Source organism: Zingiber officinale, chromosome 5A (assembly GCF_018446385.1).
Source record: "Zingiber officinale cultivar Zhangliang chromosome 5A, Zo_v1.1, whole genome shotgun sequence".
Lineage (NCBI taxonomy): Eukaryota > Viridiplantae > Streptophyta > Magnoliopsida > Zingiberales > Zingiberaceae > Zingiber > Zingiber officinale.
Genome location: NC_055994.1, coordinates 132,673,215 through 132,698,082, shown reverse-complemented (window position 1 = coordinate 132,698,082; position 24,868 = coordinate 132,673,215). Strand labels below are relative to the sequence as shown.

The window sequence follows — 24,868 nt, the reverse complement described above, 5'->3', positions numbered from 1 at the left end:
AATTTAAAGTTTAGGTAGAATCTAGTTGCTGTTTAAAATGCCCTCTAAAGATTTTTAAATCATAATTTGATCTTTAGCTTTAATCTCTTACACAAACATTCCTTTGCAAGCTGATTTGCAAATTAACTCGAGATTATTCTTTGGGTTAATTAGAAAAAAAATTTCAATCATAATTTTAATTTTGCATGCCGTCTTTATGTTAAAAGCAATTTTATTTTCATTCACCGAATGTAAAATTTTATTTACTTTAACTCTCTCATGTAAACATCATTATCTATTTGCCGTTGATATTTTTTAGATACAAAAAGTTTAAAAATAAGTATAATTCTTGTTAAATTCAACACTTTAAACTAGAATTGAATATATTTTCTATTAAAATTGTCCTTCATATTTTTTAAGTACCAAAAGTCTAAAAATGAGTATAATTTCTACTAAATTCAACACTTTAAATTAGAATCAAGTATATTTTCTATTAAATTGAGTACGATTTTTTTTCCACTTAATATAATTTCTCATAAATTTAGTATCATTTAAAAAGAATCTAATATATTTTTCATCCAATTGAGCACAATTAAAAATGAATCTGATATATTTTTCATCCAATTAAGATGGAAAAAAATCATGTTCAATTTGATAAAAAAAATATATTAGATTCTAGTTTAATGTGCTGAATTTAAGAGGAATTATACTCATTTTTAAGTTTTTTGTATTTAAAAAATATGAAAAATAATTAGATAAATTAGTCTCCATTATATTTAATTAGGGAGTGAAAATAATTTTTTTTAAATATGAAAATTTTATGTAAAATTTAAATTACGATTGAAAACTTCCGGCAAAGTTTGCCTTCTTCATTTTTAGGTATCTGGACAACATAATAAAAGATGAAACGATGATAATTTCAATACGCTGGCGCATTTTAAAAATACATAAAATTCTAGGTAGCAAAATAAAATTTTCTCTATATGTTGTCCTTGCGGAAACAAGTTCAATCCTCCCACAGCAAATAAGAGTGTTTAGAGAATACTCTAAAGATTGCGGATGATAATAGAAAGTTGGCAATATTACGCCCAAAAGAACCAGCTGCGACAAGATCTATCGTATAGCTAGTGGAAGTAAAATTGATATGCTTTTAAATTTTTCTTCTTCTTTCGTCTGCGGAAATCCATCCTCAGAGCGAGTAAACGGCGACGGATTCCGCCATTGCAAGATCCGCCGGGCCATGTCGCTAGGGTCGGTGAAGATGGCGGAGGAGGTGTGGCTCACTTGTCTCACCCACGCACTGACCACCGAGACCGAGGAGATCATGGGCCTCCTCCTCGGTGATATCCAAGTAAACCATCCACCTCCTCCCCCGCCCCCTTTGCAATCCTCTTTTTCTAGTATATGTATTTAGGATCTGTTCTCGTGGGCTTCAATGTTCCGGCGGGGTTTCTTTCTCTAATCTCATCAGTATTTTATTTTTAAAAATGGATTTGTAGAAATCGTAGAAAAGCCTGTTGATTTCTCTCTTTCTTGAGATGTAGGAAATAATCGATGATCCATTTGTTTATTTGATCGTATTGTGGATGGCGCTCTGGTCACTAGGGTTTTGATTAACTTTTAACGTAGTGCTATTTTTCACGAGTAGATGAACCAGGATCACTTTAGGTCAAAATACGAAGCTCCATTTTGGGCACCGCCATTTCATATATTTCATCAGGTGCAAAATTTCTCCTTTTGGCTTGTGGGTAGCGGCACTATTTTAGTGGAGTTCAACTTGGTTAAGATTTCTTAATGACGTGATTTCTGGAATTTTGCTCAGTTCATTTGTACGTGGGGCATTTATCTAGTGAGTTGGGAGTTGTTCAAGGAACTTCCATTTCGTGATTAAGAGTCAGGTTGTAGATTGGGTGTTCACTGTTACTTCTTCTTCTTAAAGATGCTGTGGGTTTTAATCTGTCATGAAAGCCAACTTATTGAAACGAAACCTATAAACCCAACTATTTTAGGTCAGTTACACGGAACTTATCCCTCTACTAAACTCTATCCAAGACATACAACTACATTCCATATTGATTGTATTTAGATATTTTGTAGGATGTCTGTTAAAGTCTAACTTCACTCTTCAGCCCTTCTAATCCAGGCTTGGGACAAGCACTGATGCTTTATTCATACATAGGGAAAATTTAGTGGGTTCAATTTATGACTTTATCCATGCGTTGCTGAATTTCTTTCAAAGGAATTTGTGGAAATGTGCAATGTAGGACTTGTTCACATTGTTCTCTGACCTTCCACTTCTGGCCTTCCTTAGGCCTACATTTGCATGTTAAGGACATGTTGGTAATGTAGAGTGTTTTATGTGGAATTACTGATTACTTAAGTTGATTTGATTGACATGTTAAGCCATTTATGTTAATTTCATTTTGTATTTATTTGTTTGGATCATTTTTTGATATTGTAATTATTGATGCTAGGAGATTCCACACTCATTGGCTGTACATGGTCAAGTGCGGCGGTCTATTAATAAATCTAAAACAGTCTATTTCCATGCTCTTGGGATAAGTGATTAATCATATACTTTAAAATGGTATTAGAGTAGGAGATCTAAGGTACAAATCCTTCCCGTGTCAAAAAAAAAAAAATCTCCTACCTCTAAGTTATGATGTGGATATGAGCTTCCGTATTAAAGTTAGAAGATTCCACACTATTGGTCCTATATGGTCAAGTGTGGTGGTCCATTGTAAATATAAATATAAATTGGTCTTTTTCTTTACCACTCGAGCTTTTAGGACAAGCGCTTAGTGAATCAACTATAACCAATAGTAACGATAAATTTATTCATATTATTATAGGCAATTTATGCATTATTGTCAATATAAAATTTTTATGTTTTTTTTTAATATTGGCTTTGTATGATCCACATAGAGGCTTTATACCATTTGCATATGCTTTTAAAAAATTTGATAAAAAAATTACACTAGGAGCCTCAAATACGGTAAGGTGACTTATCAAGATAATTATAGTTTGAAGTTGCTGTACAATGGAATCATGCAAGTCTTCTGCCAGTTGTTTGTTTACCAAGATCATCATGATCCTTGAGTGCTTTTTTGTTGAGATTTTTGGTAAACTTGAACCAGGATTTGTCTTTTGAATCCGAAACAAAACAGCAATTTTGGGATATGTTAAGTGGTTAAATGAATTGTTGGCAAATTCTGTCACACATCAGTTACTTTGGTAGTTGAGAAAATTGCAATATGTATTAAGAAATTGAAGCTCCAATATCCATAGTTCCTTTGACGCAAATGATAAAGACTGAATTTTTGTCCATATGCTCACTAGTTATGCAAGCTGTTGTTGTTCCTGGAAAAAGAAAAGGATAATGTCTTTAACAGAACCGAAGAGCGCATTCCCAACTGTTTGGGTGAAATTGTTGCCTCTTACTTTGGCACAACTGATTCAATTACCTGTATGTTTGTATTATTTTTGTCATCGATAATTTTCTGCTTCATACGATGGCACTCTTGGGTCTTGTGAGTTTGTATGGATACTTTGCATGTTAGCTCTGTGTCACAATTATAATTTTATTTATCTTTACGCTTGCTTTATTTTTTAGCTAGTTATCTTTAGTTCATATTCTGACTCCAGATATTGTAGTATTCAGATGGTGGTCATGCAACTGCACTTATCTGGGGAGCATCACCACAGATGCGATCTGACCGTCGTAAAGACCGTGTGGAGACTAATCCGGAGTTGCTTGCAGCTGCTTCAGCTCAAGCTGAGATATCCATCATCTGTTTCTTCATTACTAATTTCTTGTTTCTAATGTATGGTGACCTTTGAGTGTGAAACTTGACCTTTTAGCACAGAATGACTTTGGTAACAGGAAAAACAACAAGGGTCATTGGCTGGTACCATTCTCATCCTCACATTACAGTCCTTCCATCTCATGTAGGTAAGCTGAAATTTTTAATTGCTGATTGTGCCATAACTGACTGTACTTTGTCCAACTCGCTATAAATGTATTGCCATTAGAATATATGGTCCTCATGCAGAATTACTATATTAATTATTATACCAAGGTCTTATATATAAGCGTGATTGTTTATTTTTATAAATCAGCCATTTTTCTTTCAGTTTTGTATCAAAGATCAGGGTTATGAAAGGGGAGGCAACATCCATGATGTAGTGGATGGGACCCTTCTCTTTATCCCATTCTGGTTCTATGCTTATGCCTATGCTCACTTCAAATTGCAACATAACCTTCATGCATCAATAAATCTCTCAGCTTAATCCCAACCTCTCTTTTCTGTTTAAACCAGCAGTACTTGGATTCCCTCCTGTGCAGTGCAGCAGCGCTGCCGTATTTTCATTTGCTACTGCTCTTAGGATTCCTTGACAAGGAAGCCACCTTGATGACTTTAAATCTGCTTGCAACAATCCTGTGACCATCCTTCTCTACACCTTAGCTCACTTAGAGAAAAAGCACCCATGTGAGCCATCATCCTAATGCCTTTGTTTATGCTTCTTTTGAATTAAGCACGCTCATCTCTGCTCTTGATCATCACGCTTAAGCTACCTCCTTCTTTGACAAGCTGCAAAAGCTGGCATAATGATCATTTTCCTCCTATCTGGCAACACTGCAAGTCTGCAAACATCGACACCGAGATTTTCCATCATGTGGACCACCACCATAGTAGCTCATGCTCACCGACTCCTCACAACTTCTACCTTTGATAATGTTGACACAAGCTAGTGCGTGCTTCTGCAGTCGTCCACGTTACAAACTCCAATAAAGACCAACTTATTCATGATGTCAAGTGCTAGAAGCTCAGTCTTTATCTCCAAGGTTCCCACGCATAGTTGTCTATGCATCTGTTGTAGATTCAGAGTGATTGGTTCATGCATGTCATGAACAAAGGAAGAAATGGGTTAGCTTAAAACAATACACTTCTTAAAGTAACTGTTGCATCTCAGGTCACCTTTTCTCCAAAAAAATCTTGCACCTCTAAATCTTCCTCTATAAGAAAATTCTGTATATAAATGTATCCAATTCGTGTGTTAATAACATATGAATGGGAAACAATTTTTTGAAGAATATATTAGCAGATTGTCCATCTGATATATTCTTCTGTGGTGTACATATCCATAAGATAATGTATCAAGTTTTTCTACTTTTGTACCTTGAATTATGGAGAACATGTGTATGATTTGATTTATGTGATACATGCTGATTTAACTTATTTTTTCTTCTCAAATTTATCATTGACATATTGGACTTGAGTTTGCCATCTGCAGATGTTAGAACTCAGGCAATGTATCAACTTCTGGACAATGGTTTCCTTGGTTTGATATTTTCTTGTTATAGTGAAGATTCCCTGAAGGTCTGTAGTATAGTGACCATTCTACAACATAGAGCTTCATTTAGCTTGATACCAGATATAATTTTTTACAGGTGGGAAGAATTCAAGTAATTGCTTTCCAATCTATGGATGGAAAACAGAGACAAGTTCCATTGAATACCAACAGCTCCATCATAGAAGTCGAAACATCTTGGACTTCCTCGGAGAATAGCATGTCACCATTCAATTCCAGTTTAATCAAGAACACTGAACAGGATACTGGAGATTCTAGAGCATCCAAAAGTACTAGGGTAACATGTGGAATTCAGTTTTTTTTGCCCATCAAAGCCAGTTTGTTTTCTACTTCTGAACACAGTTCCTAATAAACCTATTACATAACAGGATGCCTTTATCTTATTATCTATGTATTTATATTGTTGATTTGCAATTTTATCCATAGTTATGATGCACTAAAATATGTTTTTTATGCATAAATCCTTCCTAGAGGATTATATTTGCATTTAAGTTAATGAGTACAACAACAACCAAGCCTTTATCCTACTAAGTGGGGATGACTATATGGATCCTCCTATGCTATTGAGTTTGATCCCCTACTAATCTACTATAGGCACAACTCCAATTTTCTCTTTAATGGTTGAATCACATCATGAATTTTGGAAAAGAGTGAACGAAGAAAGAATAAGAGGGTGAAATGATTTTTGCAAAATCTACAAAATCAATTAGGATTTATGTCAAAAGAGGACAGTACTTGTCTCATAAGACAAGTGAGGGAAATTATGAAAAATGGAGGATTTGCAATAGTTTTTATTGATTTAGAAAAAACTTGTGGCATGGTTTCTAGGCAATTATTGTGATCAGTTTCTGTGAAAGGAGTACTTAAAACTACATTGATGTGGTAAAAGTTATTTTAGTTATTACTGTTAGAATAGTTATTGGTGTAACTTGCAAATCTCCTATAAGTATAAATTTCCATCAAGTATTAGCCTTCAGCCAGCTGTTTATGTTAATACTATATTAAAATAGATGTGGGATGGCTTTGCCTAGTGAACTATTATTTTTGTTCAGTAAAATCTTGTTTACTAGTGATATATCCTTTGATAGAGTTTAATGGATGGATATGATTCATGCAGCCTTTTACCATTGGCCTTTGATGATTAATGTACCTATTTATTTTGTTAAATCAATCTGGGGTGAAAAACATCACGCGCTACTGTGTAGTTTGTGCATGGAAAAACATAAATGCTGAGTCAGTTACATATGGTGCAGAAACTAGTAGTTATAGTATGGTTGCCTTATTATAGTGCTGCTCATTGACAAACAGTTAAGATTTTACACTTCTTTATCTGTTTACTTTAGTGACTCACTTTCTATGTCACGCCCCGGGGGTATAGTTCCTGGTACCCCACTCGGTGACAATATAATATAAGAAATCCTAGGAACTATCCAAACAGAATAACCAAGAAATGTATCAAATTTATATATATGTCTTAGTTTTTCGTAGACTACAAGACTATACAGATCAACGACATTTGGAATAAAATTTCAGAACGTAAATACAACGAAACAAAAGTAAAACAAACCAGAAAATCAGCACATCGAGATCTCTGAGCAACCCTATGGAAGTCCAAAATCAACTACAATATCAAAAGGATCCCTGTGCCTGCAAAACTAGAGGCCAAGAAATGTAGAAAGTTAGCCAAATGGCTAAGTGGATACTTAAGAAAAATGTGCATGAATTTAATCTTGTTTAAGAAGTCAGAGAAATAGAGTAATTCACAATCTTTTGTTACAACTTTAGGTTATTCTTAAAGTTCTACATTTATACATATATATGTATAACTATCTTCTCATTATCTATTATATTAGAGTTTAGGATCTTCACCTTATCACCATTTGTCATCATCAATTAAAAACAATTCTTCAATCTTATTATTTAATCAATCGATATACAAGTTATCATAGTAATATCAACATGTATATCCATAGTCTAAATCTGATAAATCAACTAAAAAGTGAATCACTTGAGCCAATATCATCAGAGTGTAATATCACATGGATAGGCTAAAAGCCTCCTTAGAGTATAAGATTGTCGCATACGTCATCTGTCGTACGGGCTATCAGCCCTCACCGGTGGAAGACACAATAAACACTGACCGAGGGCTACATCACGCCACCACGCCTCGGGTGTATAGTCAGGTACTCTGGACCACGAGCCGCCGCGCTACCATAATAATATGTGGGCGATCCAGTACTCTAATATAAAGTTCTGATGCAAAGTTAGGCTCACCGTCTTCACTTTTTAATATTCTTCATTTACCATCTTTATTATTTCACCTTTATGATTATATTTATCCATTTATCATGATTATTCTCTTTTCATATTGAATGGTCAATTAAAGTATTTTTTTCGTATCAAGTCTGTTAATTTATCATTATAGGGTCCACGTATAAAAGCTACAAGTATCAACAGATAGAGTATCAAAAGCATGGAGTATGAAAGGTCAAGCAAGTCAAAAAGACAAGGTATCAACAGAAGAGTAATTCAGAATATTTCTTTAATTTTAAAAACAACCCTTCCCATATAAATCCCAGTATGATCTCACATGTGAACAAGAAATAATATCAATTATTTACCCTCCAATGATTTTAATATTTTAATTCATTTCGCTATTTATAATATCACTTTAATCCCCATTTTGAAAACAATGATACAACATATACATAATCCAATTTATATATTTATTCATGCACAAGGAAATATACAAGAGTAGATGTATCCACCTTATGTACAGCAAAAATCTTCGAGTGTCGGCAGGTCACCGTGCTCAATTCGAGCTCGTATCTACAAAATATAATAATTCAAATAAGCAAAATGATAATAAAATCATGACAAAATCTGAACATGATTTACGACTCGAAGCCACTAGATCATTATTTTTGATCTCACTATCTCGTATCACTTCACATTCCTAAATGAAAACTCTTCTCTAACCTAGATAGCCCTCCTAACTACACATCAATTTAATACAAAGCAACCCAAAATATACCTTCTATGGGTACTGTGGTTGCTGGAAAAAGAGGGCAGCAACTAGGGTTTTGTTTTCTCTTCGTCGTTGGCCGTCTTAGCTAGTTCCGGTGAACTCCGGCAAACTCTAGTGGTGCTGCCAAGGAACGGACAGCAGCTAAGGCTGCTGGTTGGAGAAGACAAAAGGCAGCAAGATGCTGCTGTTGGTGGGGAAAAGGAGAGAGCAACTAGAGTTGTTGCTCTTGGTTGTTGGAGAAGAAAGGCAATGTTAGTTGCAGAAGGCTGAAAACAGAGAGGATGCTGGAATAGAAAGGGGAGAGGAAACCTTTTTCCTTTTCAGTGTTGTCTAGGTGAACTCCGGTGATTGCCACAGCTAGCGTTGGTAGCTGTTGTGCTTGGCTAGAAAAGAGAACGCCAACTAGGGTTTTGTTTTCTCCTCTTTTTCTGGTGGTTTGGCGAGCTCCGGCAAACTCCGAGGAGCTCCGACAGTGCTGTCGAGAAGCAAGACAGCAAGGAGGGGAAGCTTGTTGCCCTTGGAGAAGAGAAAAGAAGAAGAAGAGAGTGGGGTTTGAGGCTTCGGTGGGGAAGAGAAGTGATCCGGTGGTAAGGACAGGGGACCCTCGTTGGCGGAAGATCAACGACACGTGGAAGTCAAAGGTCAAGAGATTCAACCCTGAGACCCGACCGACTGGACTGAGAGGGCCGACCGGCCACCCGACCAACCGGGCTGAGAAGGCTGACCGGTCGGGAATCTCCCGAGCCGAATGAAAGACAACCCAACTAGGGGTCGGGTTTCCGATGCTCAAGGTAAAAAGGTTTCATGGCCGAGCGGGCTGTCCGTTCGGCCGGGGCATAAGGCAACAAAGACAGGCAGGAGCAATCTCATCCGAGCATACGACCGAGAGTCCTCCCGGTCGGACCGATACCTACAACCGGGGCAGAAGTGATATGCCTGCCGAGCGGCCGAACCGCTCGGCCCTCGAACAGACAGGAGGCGCAAGAGGACAAAGGAGATAGGGGATAACATCATTCTCGAGACGTCTGCTGCCGACAAGCAGCAGAGTTGGCGGCCGAGCCGTACACAGGATCATACGGCGGAAGCTTCTACCGTCACATCCGGGATATGCTTGGACGATTGCGGAATGGCGTCAGGGGTACTTTTCTGACATGGGCTCGTTAAGGTATGTTTAGGGAAGCGTGCACGCATCAAGAAGCGTGCCCGCGCCTCCCCGGGGTCCTATATAAGGACCCCCAGACGTCGACGAAGGTATGCGCAATTCTCACTATAGCCACAGTTATGCTGCCTCTCTCATTTCTCGTTGCCTGACTTGAGCGTCGGAGGGTTGTCGCCGGGAAACCCCTCCCGGCTCGGCTTCTTTGCAGGTTCGCCGGAAATCTACCCCACCAGTCAGAGACAGCGGAGCGTGCCATGTCCCCAGCGTCCGCCGACTCAGCGCTCGGACAGGATCAAATTGGCGCTGTCTCTGAGGAGCTCGAAGCACTCATCCAAGCGCGAGCAGCAAAAATCGTGGAGCAGCAGCAGAAAGCTCAGGCTGAGCGGGCAGCGCAGCAGGCGACATCAGCATCGGGGGGCCGAGCGGCACCCGAAGAGTAGCCGGAGCAGCTCTCAATATGGGGGCAAAATAAGGGACCGACCGGCACCCAGATGGGGGCGCCGCCCGCCCCGATACCTTTTCATCGGGCTATGTTCCAGACGCCCTCGGAGGTCGCGCAAGCTAATCAGGACAAAGGATCTTTATCAGACGAAGCACCCGTCCGGGACGTCAGAAAAGGAAAAGCGCCCCGAACGGACGCGTCACCCGAGCGAATCAACCGGCAGTTCTCAGATGCCATCCTGCGTGATCCACTGTCGAGGCATTATGTGCCCCCTGCAATCGGGAAATACAACGGGACAACCGACCCAGACGACCATCTGGGTAAGTTCGTCAGCACTGCCACTCTGCATCAATACACAGATGGTGTGAAGTGCCGAGTGTTCCTCACCACCCTTTCGGGATCAGCGCATCGGTGGTTCCGGAGGCTGCCGGACGGATCTATTACGAGTTTCAAAGAATTCCGAACGGCGTTCCTCCATCATTTTGCGAGCAGCAGGCGCCACCAGAAGACCAGCGTCAATCTGTTCTCCATCAAGCAAGGCTCGAGGGAGTCGCTCCGAGCTTACATCCAACGCTTCAATCAGGTGGCCATGGACATTCCAACGGTCACCTCGGAAACAAGAAACAGCTAAGCCTTATGAGTTTTACGTATCCCCCTAACCAGGCTACATTGATGATCGTGAATATATAGAATACATGCCCTCATGCCATCAAACAACGACAGAACCAACCTCAAAGGACAAACAAACATTTGATGAAAGTCTTGAAGAATACCAACAATTTTGTCAGGAGAGTGATTGACTGTACCGACGAGCTATGGTATCAGAAGATGAACCTATGGAAATAGTTATTTCCTCGACAAGACAAACCCTGAGGCGGTCCCGGGATTACCGACAAGAGTTGCAACAACAGCTTGATGCTTTAACTCCTTCCTCTTCTACCAACCACTATGGCATGGCTATTACTAGTGATACTGATGATGCCTATATTGGTTATCTACAATATTTAGCCTTGCAGGATTCTTCCCCTTCTACTGAAGAATTTACTAATCCTTTCGCGGAAGGTGGTGGAAAGATGCATATCATTGCAGGCGGCACAGAAGACACTATTGCAGGCGGCACTAAAGACACTACGATGGAAGAAGAAGAATGGATTATTGATTATCCAAAATTCAAAGCCCTTACACATCACATCTTGCTACAAGTCTTACTTCGAGAAGCACCTAAGCTTGTAATCTAAGCTTGTAAGTTTCTTACTTCAGTTCTTAATCTTAAGTCTCAGTCCTGTATATTATTTCTAGTTCTTGTATACATTATCTGTGAGTTAAGATTAAAAGACGTTTCCGCAACTTTTTGGTATCAGAGCTAGTTTTATAGCTAAATAAGTTTTATAACACGGTACCTAGGGGACAGGTCCCTGAGTTACGTATCACCTCCTGAAATTCCTGAGATTCTTCTTAAAAACAATAACGGACATCTTTCTTTAAAACTCAGGCTTAGCGAATTGCAACTGTTGATCAGTTATAGCAACGTCTGAAGGCATGTCTAGTGAATTGCAACTGTTGATCAGTTATAGCGAAAACATGAACTGATATAGTGTCTTATTAACTAATTTTCCTTAAAAATATGGTTTTTAATTTTATTGTGATAAGGCGACCGGAGAACGATGGGTGGAATGCAAAAGAATAGGTCCTAACTTGGCAACAAAGGCTTGGGAAGCCGCTCTAGTTCAAGGGCACACCTATGTGAGCATGAAAGCCTTTAGAACCCTCTAAGCCGTAAGCAATAGGATTATAAAAGATAGAAAAGGAAAAGAGGTTATAATTGTGTCTATGTCTAGACAATAGGAGGAACGAATTCAGTAATGGTATACAAACTCTCATATCTCGAACCTTGAGTACCTTGATTTAGCAAAAACTAGTAAGAAGCCAACCCAAGAAGAACTAGCTCATAATCTTTCAGTAATTTACGACCGAGTTTGCTTGTCTTGTAGAATCCACTTAAAAAAAATCTCCAAACAAATTCAAGAGGAAATAGAAGTTCTCAAAGAAGAAAATAAGAAGCTGGTCAAAACTCTAGGAAATTTGACAAAGGTGATAGTAGAAAATAAACCACTCACAGAAAGACAACTTAAAGAAGTGGTCTTAAACCTGATTCGACAGCCTAAAATAATCGAAGAACGAACTCTACAATTATCAGAAGAGTTAAAGAGGAAACTTGATAGGGTTGAGACCCTGGTGCATAAAATCGAGACCTGGACGTCTTCATGAATGAGCTACATCAATACCCAGGCTACAAATTCATATAAAGAAGCTCTCCAAGCAACTGAAAGTCTAGAAGCACCTTCTTTAGGCTTTTGTCGACCAGCTGAATGTAAAGGAGCTATTAGTAGCTCTATAGCTACTATTAAGCAATCAAACACTCAGATTCAGCTATTAGTAACGATTCTTGAGAAGTTAGAAACTCTTGATGAATGGCTAAAGAAGTTTGAAGCCATAGTCCAAAAATCAGGAACACCCTCTTTACCAGAAACAGTTATTGACAATTTAACTGAAAAAAATCAAAAGCCTCAAAATACAAGAAAAACCAAAAGAGCAAAAAGGAAAACTCCGAGTATTCTCGGATCCATTTACCCTGTTCAAAGAACAAAAAGCCAGGGAGAAATAATGGCAACCAGAACAAGGTTGCAAAATCCTCCTGTAACAACCCTCACCAGAAGAGCAGAAACAGCGGAGCACCCACTGTTCGAAGATCAAGTAAGAGAATACAGGCAAGGATAGAGGCGTAGATACAATGCTAAAAGAAGACTCTAGAGGATTACCAGAAGCATCACTGGCCAAGGACCTTTTAACCAGTCTCTAGAGTAGCAAGCTTGATCCACGAGTACAACTAAGGTTATCTATGCAAGAGAGAGCATCAATAGTACCAGCTGAGGTACTATATCACTCGCGAAGAGATGATGCCCATCACCGAGTTTATATGCATCGATCGGAGGAAGCCATCCTGGTCACCACAAACCAGGTTGATAGAGCACTTATTCAACCAGAAAGCTTTATGCAACTTCAAAGAAGCGGGATGCGATTTATCCATATGGGAGTTATTCAAGTCAGAGTTCAAATACTCCATAGGCAAGAGGAAGGTACGCTTCTATTAATTGTCTTTCGAGATAACAGGTGGCAAGGAGACCAGGCTATCTTCGCCACTATGGAAGTAGACCTAACACAAGGGAGCCAGCTAGTATATGTGGTACCTGACACCATGCTAACTATCTCAGATTTCTATAGAAATATACAAATTTCTATCCTAGCCAGGGGTTATGAAGGCTGGCAGAACGGCGAGGCCAATATTCTAGTCACTAGAGGAATGGTTGGGCGGCTATCCAACACCCCAAATGTTGGGTTCGCCTATGAAATACAGAATGTGGTGGACTACTTGTTTACTCATGGAGTTAGAGCCTTACCAGGCAGGAGATATAACACCAGAGAAGTACAAGGGCAAAACTGGATTATTCACCAATCCAGCATTAACATTCCCATGCAACCAACAGAAGTAAACACTCGGAACCTGCCAGATGGACGTGTCTCAATACATTTCGATAGCTATCAGACAACAATTACAGCAAACCCACCACACTATAATCAAAGGGATGAAGAAATCTTGTCTGATGAGGACGAAGTCCAACATCAAGTCATTGCTGTCCTTCTTCAAGATCCGGACGTACTACAAGTCAGAAGAATTAGTAGTACAGCATTACTTCCCCAAAGAAAGACTGAAGGATCCGCTGGTTATGACCTAACTATTAACAGAGAACAATTTGTACCTAAAAGGGACAAGAGCCTCTTAACCACCGGCGTTTGCATCCAGATTCCAAAAGGAACTTATGCTAGAATAGCACCAAGATCTAGCGCCGCCTTGCGAGGCCTTATTATCATGGGAGGAGTTATCGATGAAGACTACCGAGGGTAGGTAAAAATTATTGCTTACAATATTACTAATAAGCATGTTTACCTTCAAAAACATGAATGTATTGCTCAAATTATTCTGGAGAAAATAACAACACCAGATTTGGTGGAAGTAACTTACTTAGAACCTACAGAAAGAGGAAAGCAAGGGTTTGGCTCCCCCACCAAGAGTATGCACAGAAGAAGAAAGTCATCCTGAATGCCCTGGATGTGCGTACTGTCATGATGGTGAAGAAACAGCTAAGCCTTATGAGTTCTATGTAACCCCCTCACCAGGCTACATTGATGATCGTGAATATATAGAATACTTGCCCTCATGCCATCAAACAACGACAGAACCAACCTCAAAGGACAAACAAACATTTGATGAAAGTCTTGAAGAATACCAACAATTTTGTCAGGAGAGTGATTGGCTGTACCGACGAGCTATGGTATCAGAAGATGACCCTATGGAAATAGCTATTTCCTCGACAAGACAAACCCTGAGGCGGTCCCGGGATTACCGACAAGAGTTGCAACAACAGCTTGATGCTTTAACTCCTTCCTCTTCTACCAACCACTATGGCATGACTATTACTAGTGATACTGATGATGACTATATTGGTTATCTACAATATTTAGCCTTGCAGGATTCTTCCCCTTCTACTGAAGAATTTACTAATCCTTTCGCGGAAGGTGGTGGAAAGATGCATATCATTGCAGGAGGCACAGAAGACACTATTGCAGGCGGCACCAAAGACACTACGATGGAAGAAGAAGAATGGATTACTGATTATCCAAAACTCAAAACCCTTACAGAGCAAATCTATTCAACAGAAGTTGTCTCACGATATAGGCCTCCAATGGACACAACGATGAACCTCATCGGATATCCCCCAACAAACAGGGCAAAGACAGAACCTGTTAGTATTGTTCCCCCAATTGAACCGGGAAAAGGGAAGCATTTCAAAAGCAGGGATACATCTGAATGGTGGAATCTACCGTCAGCACACCAACAGACAGGCGCCATCTTAACCCTGCCTACGTAGCTTGGTAAAGTTGAGGATGTATTTTTAAGATGGGTGCATATCTGTAGAACCTTGAAAAGGATCTTCTAAAATAAATACCCTTCTTATTTGAGAAAGTATGTTTTGGGTACCATTTCGTCCTTCAGCCGAATTTACCAATTCTTGATATTTTTCAGGGTAGGCCATTCGCCATTGAATCCAAGTCAGTCTTTCTGCTTCTCCTAAAAGATTTTCAATAAAATCGGTCTTGTCCTGGTTGTCTGTGAAATTCTGCAAAGCAACCATATTTTTAGTAATGCCTTCCCATCTTAAAAATACATCCTCAACTTTACCAAGCTGCGTCGGCAGGGTTAAGATGGCGCATGTCTGTTGGTGTGCTGACGGTAGATTCCACCATTCAGATGTATCCCTGCTTTTGAAATGCTTCCCTTTTCCCGGTTCAATTGGGGGAACAATACTAACAGGTTCTGTCTTTGCCCTGTTTGTTGGGGGATATCCGATGAGGTTCATCGTTGTGTCCATTGGAGGCCTATATCGTGAGACAACTTCTGTTGAATAGATTTGCTCTGTAAGGGTTTTGAGTTTTGGATAATCAGTAATCCATTCTTCTTCTTCCATCGTAGTGTCTTTGGTGCCGCCTGCAATAGTGTCTTCTGTGCCTCTGCAATGATATGCATCTTTCCACCACCTTCTGCGAAAGGATTAATAAATTCTTCAGTAGAAGGGGAAGAATCCTGCAAGGCTAAATATTGTAGATAACCAATATAGTCATCATCAGTATCACTAGTAATAGTCATGCCATAGTGGTTGGTAGAAGAGGAAGGAGTTAAAGCATCAAGCTGTTGTTGCAACTCTTGTCGGTAATCCCGGGACCGCCTCAGGGTTTGTCTTGTCGAGGAAATAACTATTTCCATAGGTTCATCTTCTGATACCATAGCTCGTCGGTACAGTCAATCACTCTCCTGACAAAATTGTTGGTATTCTTCAAGACTTTCATCAAATGTTTGTTTGTCCTTTGAAGTTGGTTCTGTCGTTGTTTGATGGCATGAGGGCATGTATTCTATATATTCACGATCATCAATGTAGCCTGGTTAGGGGGATACGTAAAAACTCATAAGGCTTAGTTGTTTCTTCACCATCATGACAGTACGCACATCCAGGGCATTCAGGATGACTTTCTTCTTCTGTGCATACTCTTGGTGGGGGGGGGGGCTTCAGAGGGGTATGCTAGATTTGTAGTGGAGCCAAACCCTTGCTTTCCTCTTTCTGTAGGTTTGTAGTGGAACCAAATCTGGTGTTGTTATTTTCTCCAGAATAATTTGAGCAATACATTCATGTTTTTGAAGGTAAACATGCTTATTAGTAATATTGTAAGCAATAATTTTTACCTCCCCTCGGTAGTCTTCATCGATAACTCCTCCCATGATAATAAGGCCTCGCAAGGCGGCGCTAGATCTTGGTGCTATTCTAGCATAAGTTCCTTTTGGAATCTGGATGCAAATGCCGGTGGTTAAGAGGCTCTTGTCCCTTTTAGGTACAAATTGTTCTCTGTTAATAGTTAGGTCATAACCAGCGGATCCTTCAGTCTTTCTTTGGGGAAGTAATGCTGTACTACTAATTCTTCTGACTTGTAGTACGTCCGGATCTTGAAGAAGGACATCAATGATTTGATGTTGAACTTCTTGCTCATCAGAAAAATTTTCTTCATCCCTTTGATTATAGTGTGGTGGGTTTGCTGTAATTGCTGCCTGATAACTATCAAAATGTATTGAGACACGTCCATCTAGCAGGTTCCGAGTGTTTACTTCTGTTAGTTGCATAGGAATGTTGATGCCGGATTGGTGAATAATCCAGTTTTGCCCTTGTACTTCTCTGGTGTTATACCTCCTGCCTGGTAAGGCTCTAACTCCATGAGTGATTAGGTAGTCTACCACATTCTGTATTTCATAGGCGAACCCGACATTTGGGGTGTTGGATAGCCGCCCAACCATTCCTATGGTGACTAGAATATTGGCCTCGTCGTTCTGCCAGCCTTCATAACCCCTGGCTAGGATAGAAATTTGTATATTTTTATAGAAATCTGAAATAGTTAGCATGTTGTCAGGTACCACATATACTAGCTGGCTCCCTTGTGTGAGGTCTACTTCCATAGTGGCGAAGATAGCTTGGTCTCCTTGCCACCTGTTATCTCGAAAGACAATTAATAGAAGTGTACCTTCCTCTTGTCTATGGAGTATTTGAACTCTGACTTGAATGATTCCCATATGGATAAATCGCATCCCGCTCCTTTGAAGTTGCATAAAGCTTTCTGGTTGAATAAGTGCTCGATCAACCTGGTTTGTGGTGACCAGGATGGCTTCCTCTGATCGATGCATATAAACTCGGTGATGGGCATCATCTCTTCGCGAGTGATATAGTACCTCAGCTGGTACTATTGATGCTCTCTCTTGCATAGATAACCTTAGTTGTACTCGTGGATCAAGCTTGCTACTCTAGAGACTGGTTAAAAGGTCCTTGGCCAGTGATGCTTCTGGTAATCCTCTAGAGTCTTCTTTTAGCATTGTATCTACGCCTCTATCCTTGCCTGTATTCTCTTACTTGATCTTCGAACAGTGGGTGCTCCGCTGTTTCTGCTCTTCTGGTGAGGGTTGTTACAGGAGGATTTTGCAACCTTGTTCTGGTTGCCATTATTTCTCCCTGGCTTTTTGTTCTTTGAACAGGGTAAATGGATCCGAGAATACTCGGAGTTTTCCTTTTTGCTCCTTTGGTTTTTCTTGTATTTTGAGGCTTTTGATTTTTTTCAGTTAAATTGTCAATAACTGTTTCTGGTAAAGAGGGTGTTCCTGATTTTTGGACTATGGCTTCAAGCTTCTTTAGCCGTTCATCAAGAGTTTCTAACTTCTCAAGAATCGTTACTAATAGCTGAATCTGAGTGTTTGATTGCTTAATAGTAGCTATAGAGCTACTAATAGCTCCTTTACATTCAGCTGGTCGACAAAAGCCTAAAGAAGGTGCTTCTAGACTTTCAGTTGCTTGGAGAGCTTCTTTATATGAATTTGTAACCTGGGTATTGATGTAGCTCATTCATGAAGACGTCCAGGTCTCGATTTTATGCAACAGGGTCTCAACCCTATCAAGTTTCCTCTTTAACTCTTCTGATAATTGTAGAGTTCGTTCTTCGATTATTTTGGGCTGTCGAATCTGGTTTAAGACCACTTCTTTAAGTTGTCTTTCTGTGAGTGGTTTATTTTCTACTTTCACCTTTGTCAAATTTGCTAGAGTTTTGACCAGCTTCTTATTTTCTTCTTTGAGAACTTCTATTTCCTCTTGAATTTGTTTGACGTTTTTTTTTAAGTGGATTCTACAAGACAAGCAAACTCGGTCGTAAATTACTGAAAGATTATGAGCTAGTTCTTCTTGGGTTGGCTTCTTACTAGTTTTTGCTAAATCAAGGTACTCAAGGTTCGAGGTATGAGAGTTTGTATATCATTCCTGAATTCGTTCCTCCCATTGTCTAGACATAGACACAATTATAACCTCTTTTCCTTTTCTATCTTTTATAATCCTATTGCTTACGGCTTAGAGGGTTCTAAAGGCTTTCATGCTCACATAGGTGTGCCCTTGGACTAGAGCGGCTTCCCAAGCCTTTGTTGCCAAGTTAGGACCTATTCTTTTGCATTCCACCCGTCGTTCCCCGGTCGCCTTATCACAATAAAATTAAAAACCATAGTTTTAAGGAAAATTAGTTAATAAGACATTATATCAGTTCATGTTTTCGCTATAACTGATCAACAGTTGCAATTCACTAGACATGCCTTCAGATGTTGCTATAACTGATCAACAGTTGCAATTCGCTAAGCCTGAGTTTTAAAGAAAGATGTTCGTTATTGTTTTTAAGAAGAATCTCAGGAATTTCAGGAGGTGATACGTAACTCAGGGACCTGTCCCCTAAGTACCGTGTTATAAAACTTATTTAGCCATAAAACTAGCTCTGATACCAAAAAGTTGCGGAAACGTCTTTTAATCTTAACTCACAGATAATGTATACAAGAACTAGAAATAATATACAGGACTGAGACTTAAGATTAAGAACTGAAGTAAGAAACTTACAAGCTTAGATTACAAGCTTAGGTGCTTCTCGAAGTAAGACTTGTAGCAAGATGTGCTATGTGTCTTGCATTCGAGAGAACTATGGGTTTTATAGAGTTTCATCGGTGAACTGGGTGCGCATTGGGCCCCATCATCATTCAGCCGATTCTTATCTCTTGTACCCACTATAGATTTGTACAGACTCTAAAGTAGATGCTTTACCATTATTGCTTGCTTTATAGGACAGACTGACTCGGCACCCTTATCCTTTTGGCCGTCCAGGATCAAGAAGAAAAGAGGAAGGAACAAGGAGAAGGTATGGGGGAGGGTGTGTGCACGTGGGTGGTTATGGCTGTATTAGTTTTTTTTTTTTTCATACTTAACATTTTAGTTTTAGGTACTGTACCTGTGACTTAATGGCTGATCACCAAAATGCACTTGGCTTCTCAAACTAAAGTGTTTTTTTTTTGGATTTAGAGAGTTTTGAAAAACTTATCATTCTTAATGTTTTGCTATTAGTATTGTTCTTTTGCAGAGTCGGTAACATCTTATGTTCGGTAGAACTTTGTTGCATTGTGATGCATGTTTCTACTGAGTAAAACTTATTATGTGAGCAAATGATCTTAACTTGTTGAGAAACTTCCACCAATTAATAATATGACATAAGCAACATGCTTTCTTTAGGTCGGGGGAAGATCTCCAGAGCTAGGGGAACTATTTTCTTATGCTGATGTAGATTATTCGGCAAAGCAAAAGGCAAGAGAAAGCTCTCTGACTGTTTACAATGAAGGTAATGTAACTAATGCAGGTGCCAGCTTAGATTCTTCCGATATGACTCCAAGCATGCAGGAGGCATTGCATCGTTCGAACATGGATATGAGGTATTTAGAAAATTGAATTTTGCTTCTGCCAGACATTTTTGTGCCATTGGTTTTTACTTGATCTCGCGTGTAGGAATTTTCGGCCCATGATTCATTCTTTAACTTGGACAACCTGTTGTTACTTTATATTACTAGAATTTTGTGTTGATTTGTATGTCTTCATAGGTTTCTTGAGAGTAATTTCTAGCTATTTTGCATTGAATTAATTGTTTAAGCACGAAGTTCTAGTACCTGACCATTGGACACAAGAGATCAAGTCATTCACAATATATTTTTTATTGGAAACGTTGGCTTGACATTTTCTTGTGCATAACTATAGGCGTTCTATTTTTGAACATAACAGACATACTTTCCTTCTATATGTATTTTTCTTAGTTCATTTTCTTTTACATATTCAGTTTTGCTTTCCATTGTATGTGCTTGCAGGCGCACAGTAAGCTTTTAATGTGAATGGTTCTAAACATCCTTTGTCTTTCTCTCCTTTAGCTCACATGGCTTGCTAGTCAATTGTGATTTCTATTGGATTATGTATGACCTCAACAAGGTTCTGGAAACACATGAAATCTCTTAATACATTCTTATTCTCAGGAGCACAAAAAGCTGATAAAAAGCTGACCTTAACAAGGTTCCTAATTTATTTCTCTAAATTGTCTTGGCTGACAGTGGTGCAGAGTATGTTAGGAAGGAAGTACCACTTCAAGTTTTGCCAGCTAGATATCTCTGGAGTCTCGACTCTCCCTTGTCATCATTTACAGACATGCAGCATGTATTATTTGAGGAAGAACGATCAGCATATAAGCAAGCCATACTTCAAAACATGCGGTACTATTTCTGCAAGATTCACAAACTCCTTTACAATCTTTAGTTGAAACATATAACTCGTGTTTGCTTAATTGCTTCCATGTTTTAACAAGTGACGGGAGAATACACCCCTTGAATTATATTCATCACACTTCTACATATCAGGCTTCACTTTGTAAACTGATGGAATATTGGTAGGTGATCTTCATATCCTTTTGCTTTCATTATGATAACTCAGAGAACTATAATCTTGTTTACTTGAGCTGGTTATTTTAATCCTTGCAGCTTAAACCCAGCAATCAGCATTCTGCAAGACCGTCTGAAGGAAAATGAAATCAAGGTAAGTTTGAAGATGCCAATTCATGGTTGCTTGCTATTTACTGATACATCATTGTTGTACCAGCTAGCTACGCTAATGGAGGAGGCGAAATCTCTGGAGCCAGTCGCACAAAGTGTGAAAAGTGGCGTTAAGTCTGAGAATCCTCACCATCGTGGAAATCGTAGCAGTGCCGCCGTTCCAACGACTAAGGAGTCACATGATTCTGCTGGTCCGAGGAGCCCCAGCAGCATTGGCAGCAGGAGAAAGGTTCCATGATTATATACAATCCTGAAGTAAGATAATTTGGATAGTCAATCCTCGCAATGATCTTCTGATTTCTGTCAAACATGTATTCTTCTACCTCGATCTCTTCCTGAGTTTTGTGGAACTCGTCGGGAGCTTTGGGCATATTTGCACGTGTAGTTTGTTATAGATTAACTGGTAATGGAATCATACAGCAGCTCTCAACCATGAAGATATCAGGTGGAGGATTCCTTTAAAACCTATTTTCTTAGTGATTAGCATAAGATGTTGATCCAACATGAACTACTATAATTATCCCAGAACCAGCTGCAGCTAATTGGCTCGCTCAGTCATAAGTAACCAGTTGTTAGACAGCAGATGAGCACCTTGATAATTCGCTTCGAACCTTATCACCAATTAATAAGACAAGTAACTATTCAATCGAAAGAGCAGTTGAACCATTTTTGTTTGGTTGGCTCCGATGGGACATAATTTACTTGGAGAGTTGGAGCTGGTTTGGACTGGTGATTGGCCGGCGCCGTCATCATTACCTCCATAAGAAAAAGTAAAGAAATTGGAAAGACAAGATTCATCGAGTTCCATAGAGGAAAAGTTAGGTAAAGGCCGGCGAGTGGCGATATTTCCAATGATTTAGTTTATTTACCTTCTAAAAACTCTTGAAAATTTTAATCTCAAATGTGTTCCTCAACGTCTTGGTTAGTTTATTCAGATTCTGATGTCACTAAGCGATTCAGAAACCAATCCAAAACCTGCTGCGGTTCCTTAGTATTTTATGAGAACACAAACAGCATCGAACAATACCACTTCACGCGTGCTTCGTATCGTCACCCGTCTCGCCTTATTAAACTAATCCATATGTTAATTTTTTTTTAATGAAATGGCATCTTCGTCACCACCAACAAAGAAACGATTACAATCGTCAAAGCCACTGCACGGATCGGGTCGATCAGGCCGAGCGGACTGAGTAGGTGAGCACTGTAACGGTGAAGGCAGTGGTGCACACTGAAAAGGGGGCATCGTGGATTAGTCGTGGGGTGGGGAAAACGTAGGCAGACCGATAAAGCAGGTAGCAGACTAACAGTACATAAACTACGCTGCCTTTGTACACTTATTTAATTTACCACGCTTTGTTACAGAGAACATAAACGAGAAATTCCGAAGCTGATACGGCGAAGAATACCGCGGAGACCAGGATGCCACTATGTTGCTGCCGTTATTTTCCATAAATACCCCCAAACCCCAGCCCTTCCCCCTCGGGGATCGCCCCATCAACCCACCCCTCTTCCTTCCACCCCAAATTATGAGGGACGCCGATCGCGGCTCCACTGCCGTCGGTCTCTGCCTTCTCCCCTCCGAGCTCCTCCACGAGATCTTCTTCCGCCTCGCCCTCCCGGAGCTTCTCCGTGTCCGATCCGTATCCAAGGCCCTCGCCTCTCTCGTCTCCGCTCACGACTTCCGTCGCCTCTACGATCTCCGCTCCGATCGCGGCGGCGGATGGCTGTTCATCTACAAGAAGAGGCCTCCTAGGGATTCCGTACTGCGCGGATTCAATGACCGCTTCGGCCGGTGGTTCAAGATCCCCGTCGTGAGCGCGGCCGTCGCCCCCGGCGAGGACCTCTACTTCCTCGCTGCCTCCGGGGGCGTCTTCCTTTTCGCCTCTAACAGCCGCCGTGAGCTCGTCGCGGTCAACATCGCCACGCGCTCCGTGCGGCGGATCCCGCCCAGCCCTATGGGGCCGCGCGGCACCGCGTCGTGGAGGAGATCGGGGTTGAAGTTGGTCGCCGATCCCTCCGGCGTCGATCACTTTCGCTTCCTCTTTGCGGAGATGGTTCATAACCGCTCTGTGCTCTTCGAGTATCGATCGGAAACAGACTCGTGGCGTGCGGTCGAGGCGGAGCCGGAGCCGACTGGGGCTGGCTCGACGGGAATCGGCAGCAGAAGGGATGTTTGCTTGAACGTGGTTCAGTTGGGGCTCGAAAGCGTGGTTCTTTCGTGCGGCGGCGGAGGAGAGGAGGGGCCGGCAGTGGTACTGGCGCACCGCCCGAGGTTCCCAGCTGGCTTCCAAGGGGGCCCGCCTGTGGGATTCAACACAAGCGACCGTTTCCACGTGTACGGCGATGGAAACGTGGCGGTGGTGCGCTCGTCGGTGTCGGAGACCGCTGGAGGCGGCGGCACTACCAGGACGCGCGTGGTTACTGGCGTGGAGCTGCTGGGGCTGAGCGGGGACGGGACGGAGTGGGAGTTGACGTCGAGTGCGCCGGCGGCGATTGTGGAAGCCCTGCGGTGGCGTCCGTACACGGCGATGATGGGATGCCTGGTGGAACGGGAGGGCGTGGTGCGGATGGCGCTCATGTCCAACTGCAGGGGATGCTGGGACCTGGCGTGGCTCTCCTACCACCGGGCCCAGGGCAAGTGGGCGTGCGTCCCCGTGCCGGACTGCGGCACCACCGGCCTTAACATGGCCGGCATCGCCCTCTCCTCCACCTTCTCCCGTTCCCTCTGGTCTTCCCTCTCCGCCGCTTGAATTCCGTGTGCAAATTTCCACATATCGGAAGCACGCGAATAAGATGCAGTAGCACTAAACTGTGTGTGCGTGTGTGCGCGAAGATGGAGTTCGTCGTGCCTGCAATTTGTGTACATAATGTCATGAATCAAGATTCTCTTGCCGTCTCCTTATTTCAATTCTCTCTTGCATCACAAGCCTTTTGCATAATGTCGACGAAAACAATTGCCCTACTAATTTTGTTCTCTACCACGTCGCTGTCCCGAAAAATAAATGTTGGACAGAGTAGCACGGCAAATACTCGATAAGATGCATGTCAAAGGTGAAGGAAGGAAAAGGATCGCAAACAATTCAGGGAACGAAGTAACCGTCGCACTCTGCACGCAGTTTCCGTTGAACAAGTGGCAGAGCTGCCAACAACCTGTCTCCGCCGGGACGCCTGAGGATTCAATTGGTTGGCTTTCCCTCGAATTCTTCTCTAGGTCTAACTTAAGGCTTGCACAATGAATCCTTGCCTTCTTCTCCTGATGCTGTGTCAATCTTCTTGAGGTTTTCTTCATTGGCACGTCTACTTTTTAAGTGTTTTCATTCTCATGCGCCCACCAACATCCTCATAAACAAATAGTTTATTATAGTATTGACCTTAATCGTTTGGCCAGAAAAAAAATCTTGATAAATAATTTCTTTAACATGTTGCCGTATAGTTATTTCTGTAGGCGTTTTAAATTATATATATATATATATATATATATATATATATGGAGGTCCATTTGGTACGGGGTTAACTGTCAAAGTGGAGGTCAAAGTCAAGATGATCAATGTCCGAATGTTGAAGGGCCGAACGGAGGATAATTATAACGGTCGGTTGAGTCAATCAAGGCTCGATCAACTAGAGACATGTCCGAGCAGACCATCCGTCCAGCTCGGGATGATACGTAAGACAACCGACGCTTAGTACGGAGCAGCAGGACGCTAAAGGAGATCAGATAGCTTGTCTGAACGGGGGAGGGCTTGTTACTACATAGTCACCATAGGGAAGAGCAACTGAGGCCGACAGAACGGA

The 24,868-nt window shown here is 41.0% G+C and overlaps 2 protein-coding genes across 2 annotated transcripts; both read left to right on the top strand.

Moving 5' to 3' along the window:
• The first annotated feature begins 1,082 nt into the window (after window positions 1–1,082).
• On the top strand, window positions 1,083–21,540 carry LOC121981892 (COP9 signalosome complex subunit 5-like). The gene is made up of 10 exons (XM_042534664.1): window positions 1,083–1,330; window positions 3,634–3,759; window positions 3,844–3,931; window positions 5,275–5,360; window positions 5,432–5,629; window positions 19,722–19,918; window positions 20,582–20,740; window positions 20,833–20,913; window positions 21,005–21,059; window positions 21,123–21,540. The coding sequence occupies exons 1-10, from the start codon at window positions 1,124–1,126 to the stop codon at window positions 21,312–21,314; spliced, it is 1,389 nt and encodes a 462-aa protein (XP_042390598.1). The 5' UTR covers window positions 1,083–1,123; the 3' UTR covers window positions 21,315–21,540.
• Window positions 21,541–22,488: 948 nt separating this feature from the next.
• On the top strand, window positions 22,489–23,984 carry LOC121981891. Its single transcript, XM_042534663.1, has one exon. The coding sequence runs from the start codon at window positions 22,504–22,506 to the stop codon at window positions 23,824–23,826; it is 1,323 nt and encodes a 440-aa protein (XP_042390597.1). The 5' UTR covers window positions 22,489–22,503; the 3' UTR covers window positions 23,827–23,984.
• Window positions 23,985–24,868: the final 884 nt, after the last annotated feature.

Bases quoted from the DNA above. Each gene is read 5' to 3' on its own strand.
- LOC121981892 (XM_042534664.1), top strand. From the start codon at position 1,124: ATGCTTTTAAATTTTTCTTCTTCTTTCGTCTGCGGAAATCCATCCTCA. The intron at 3,760-3,843 runs ATATCCATCATC...ACCTTTTAGCAC, and splicing joins CTGCTTCAGCTCAAGCTGAG to AGAATGACTTTGGTAACAGG. The intron at 19,919-20,581 runs GTATTTAGAAAA...CTTGGCTGACAG, and splicing joins CGTTCGAACATGGATATGAG to TGGTGCAGAGTATGTTAGGA.
- LOC121981891 (XM_042534663.1), top strand. From the start codon at position 22,504: ATGTTGCTGCCGTTATTTTCCATAAATACCCCCAAACCCCAGCCCTTC.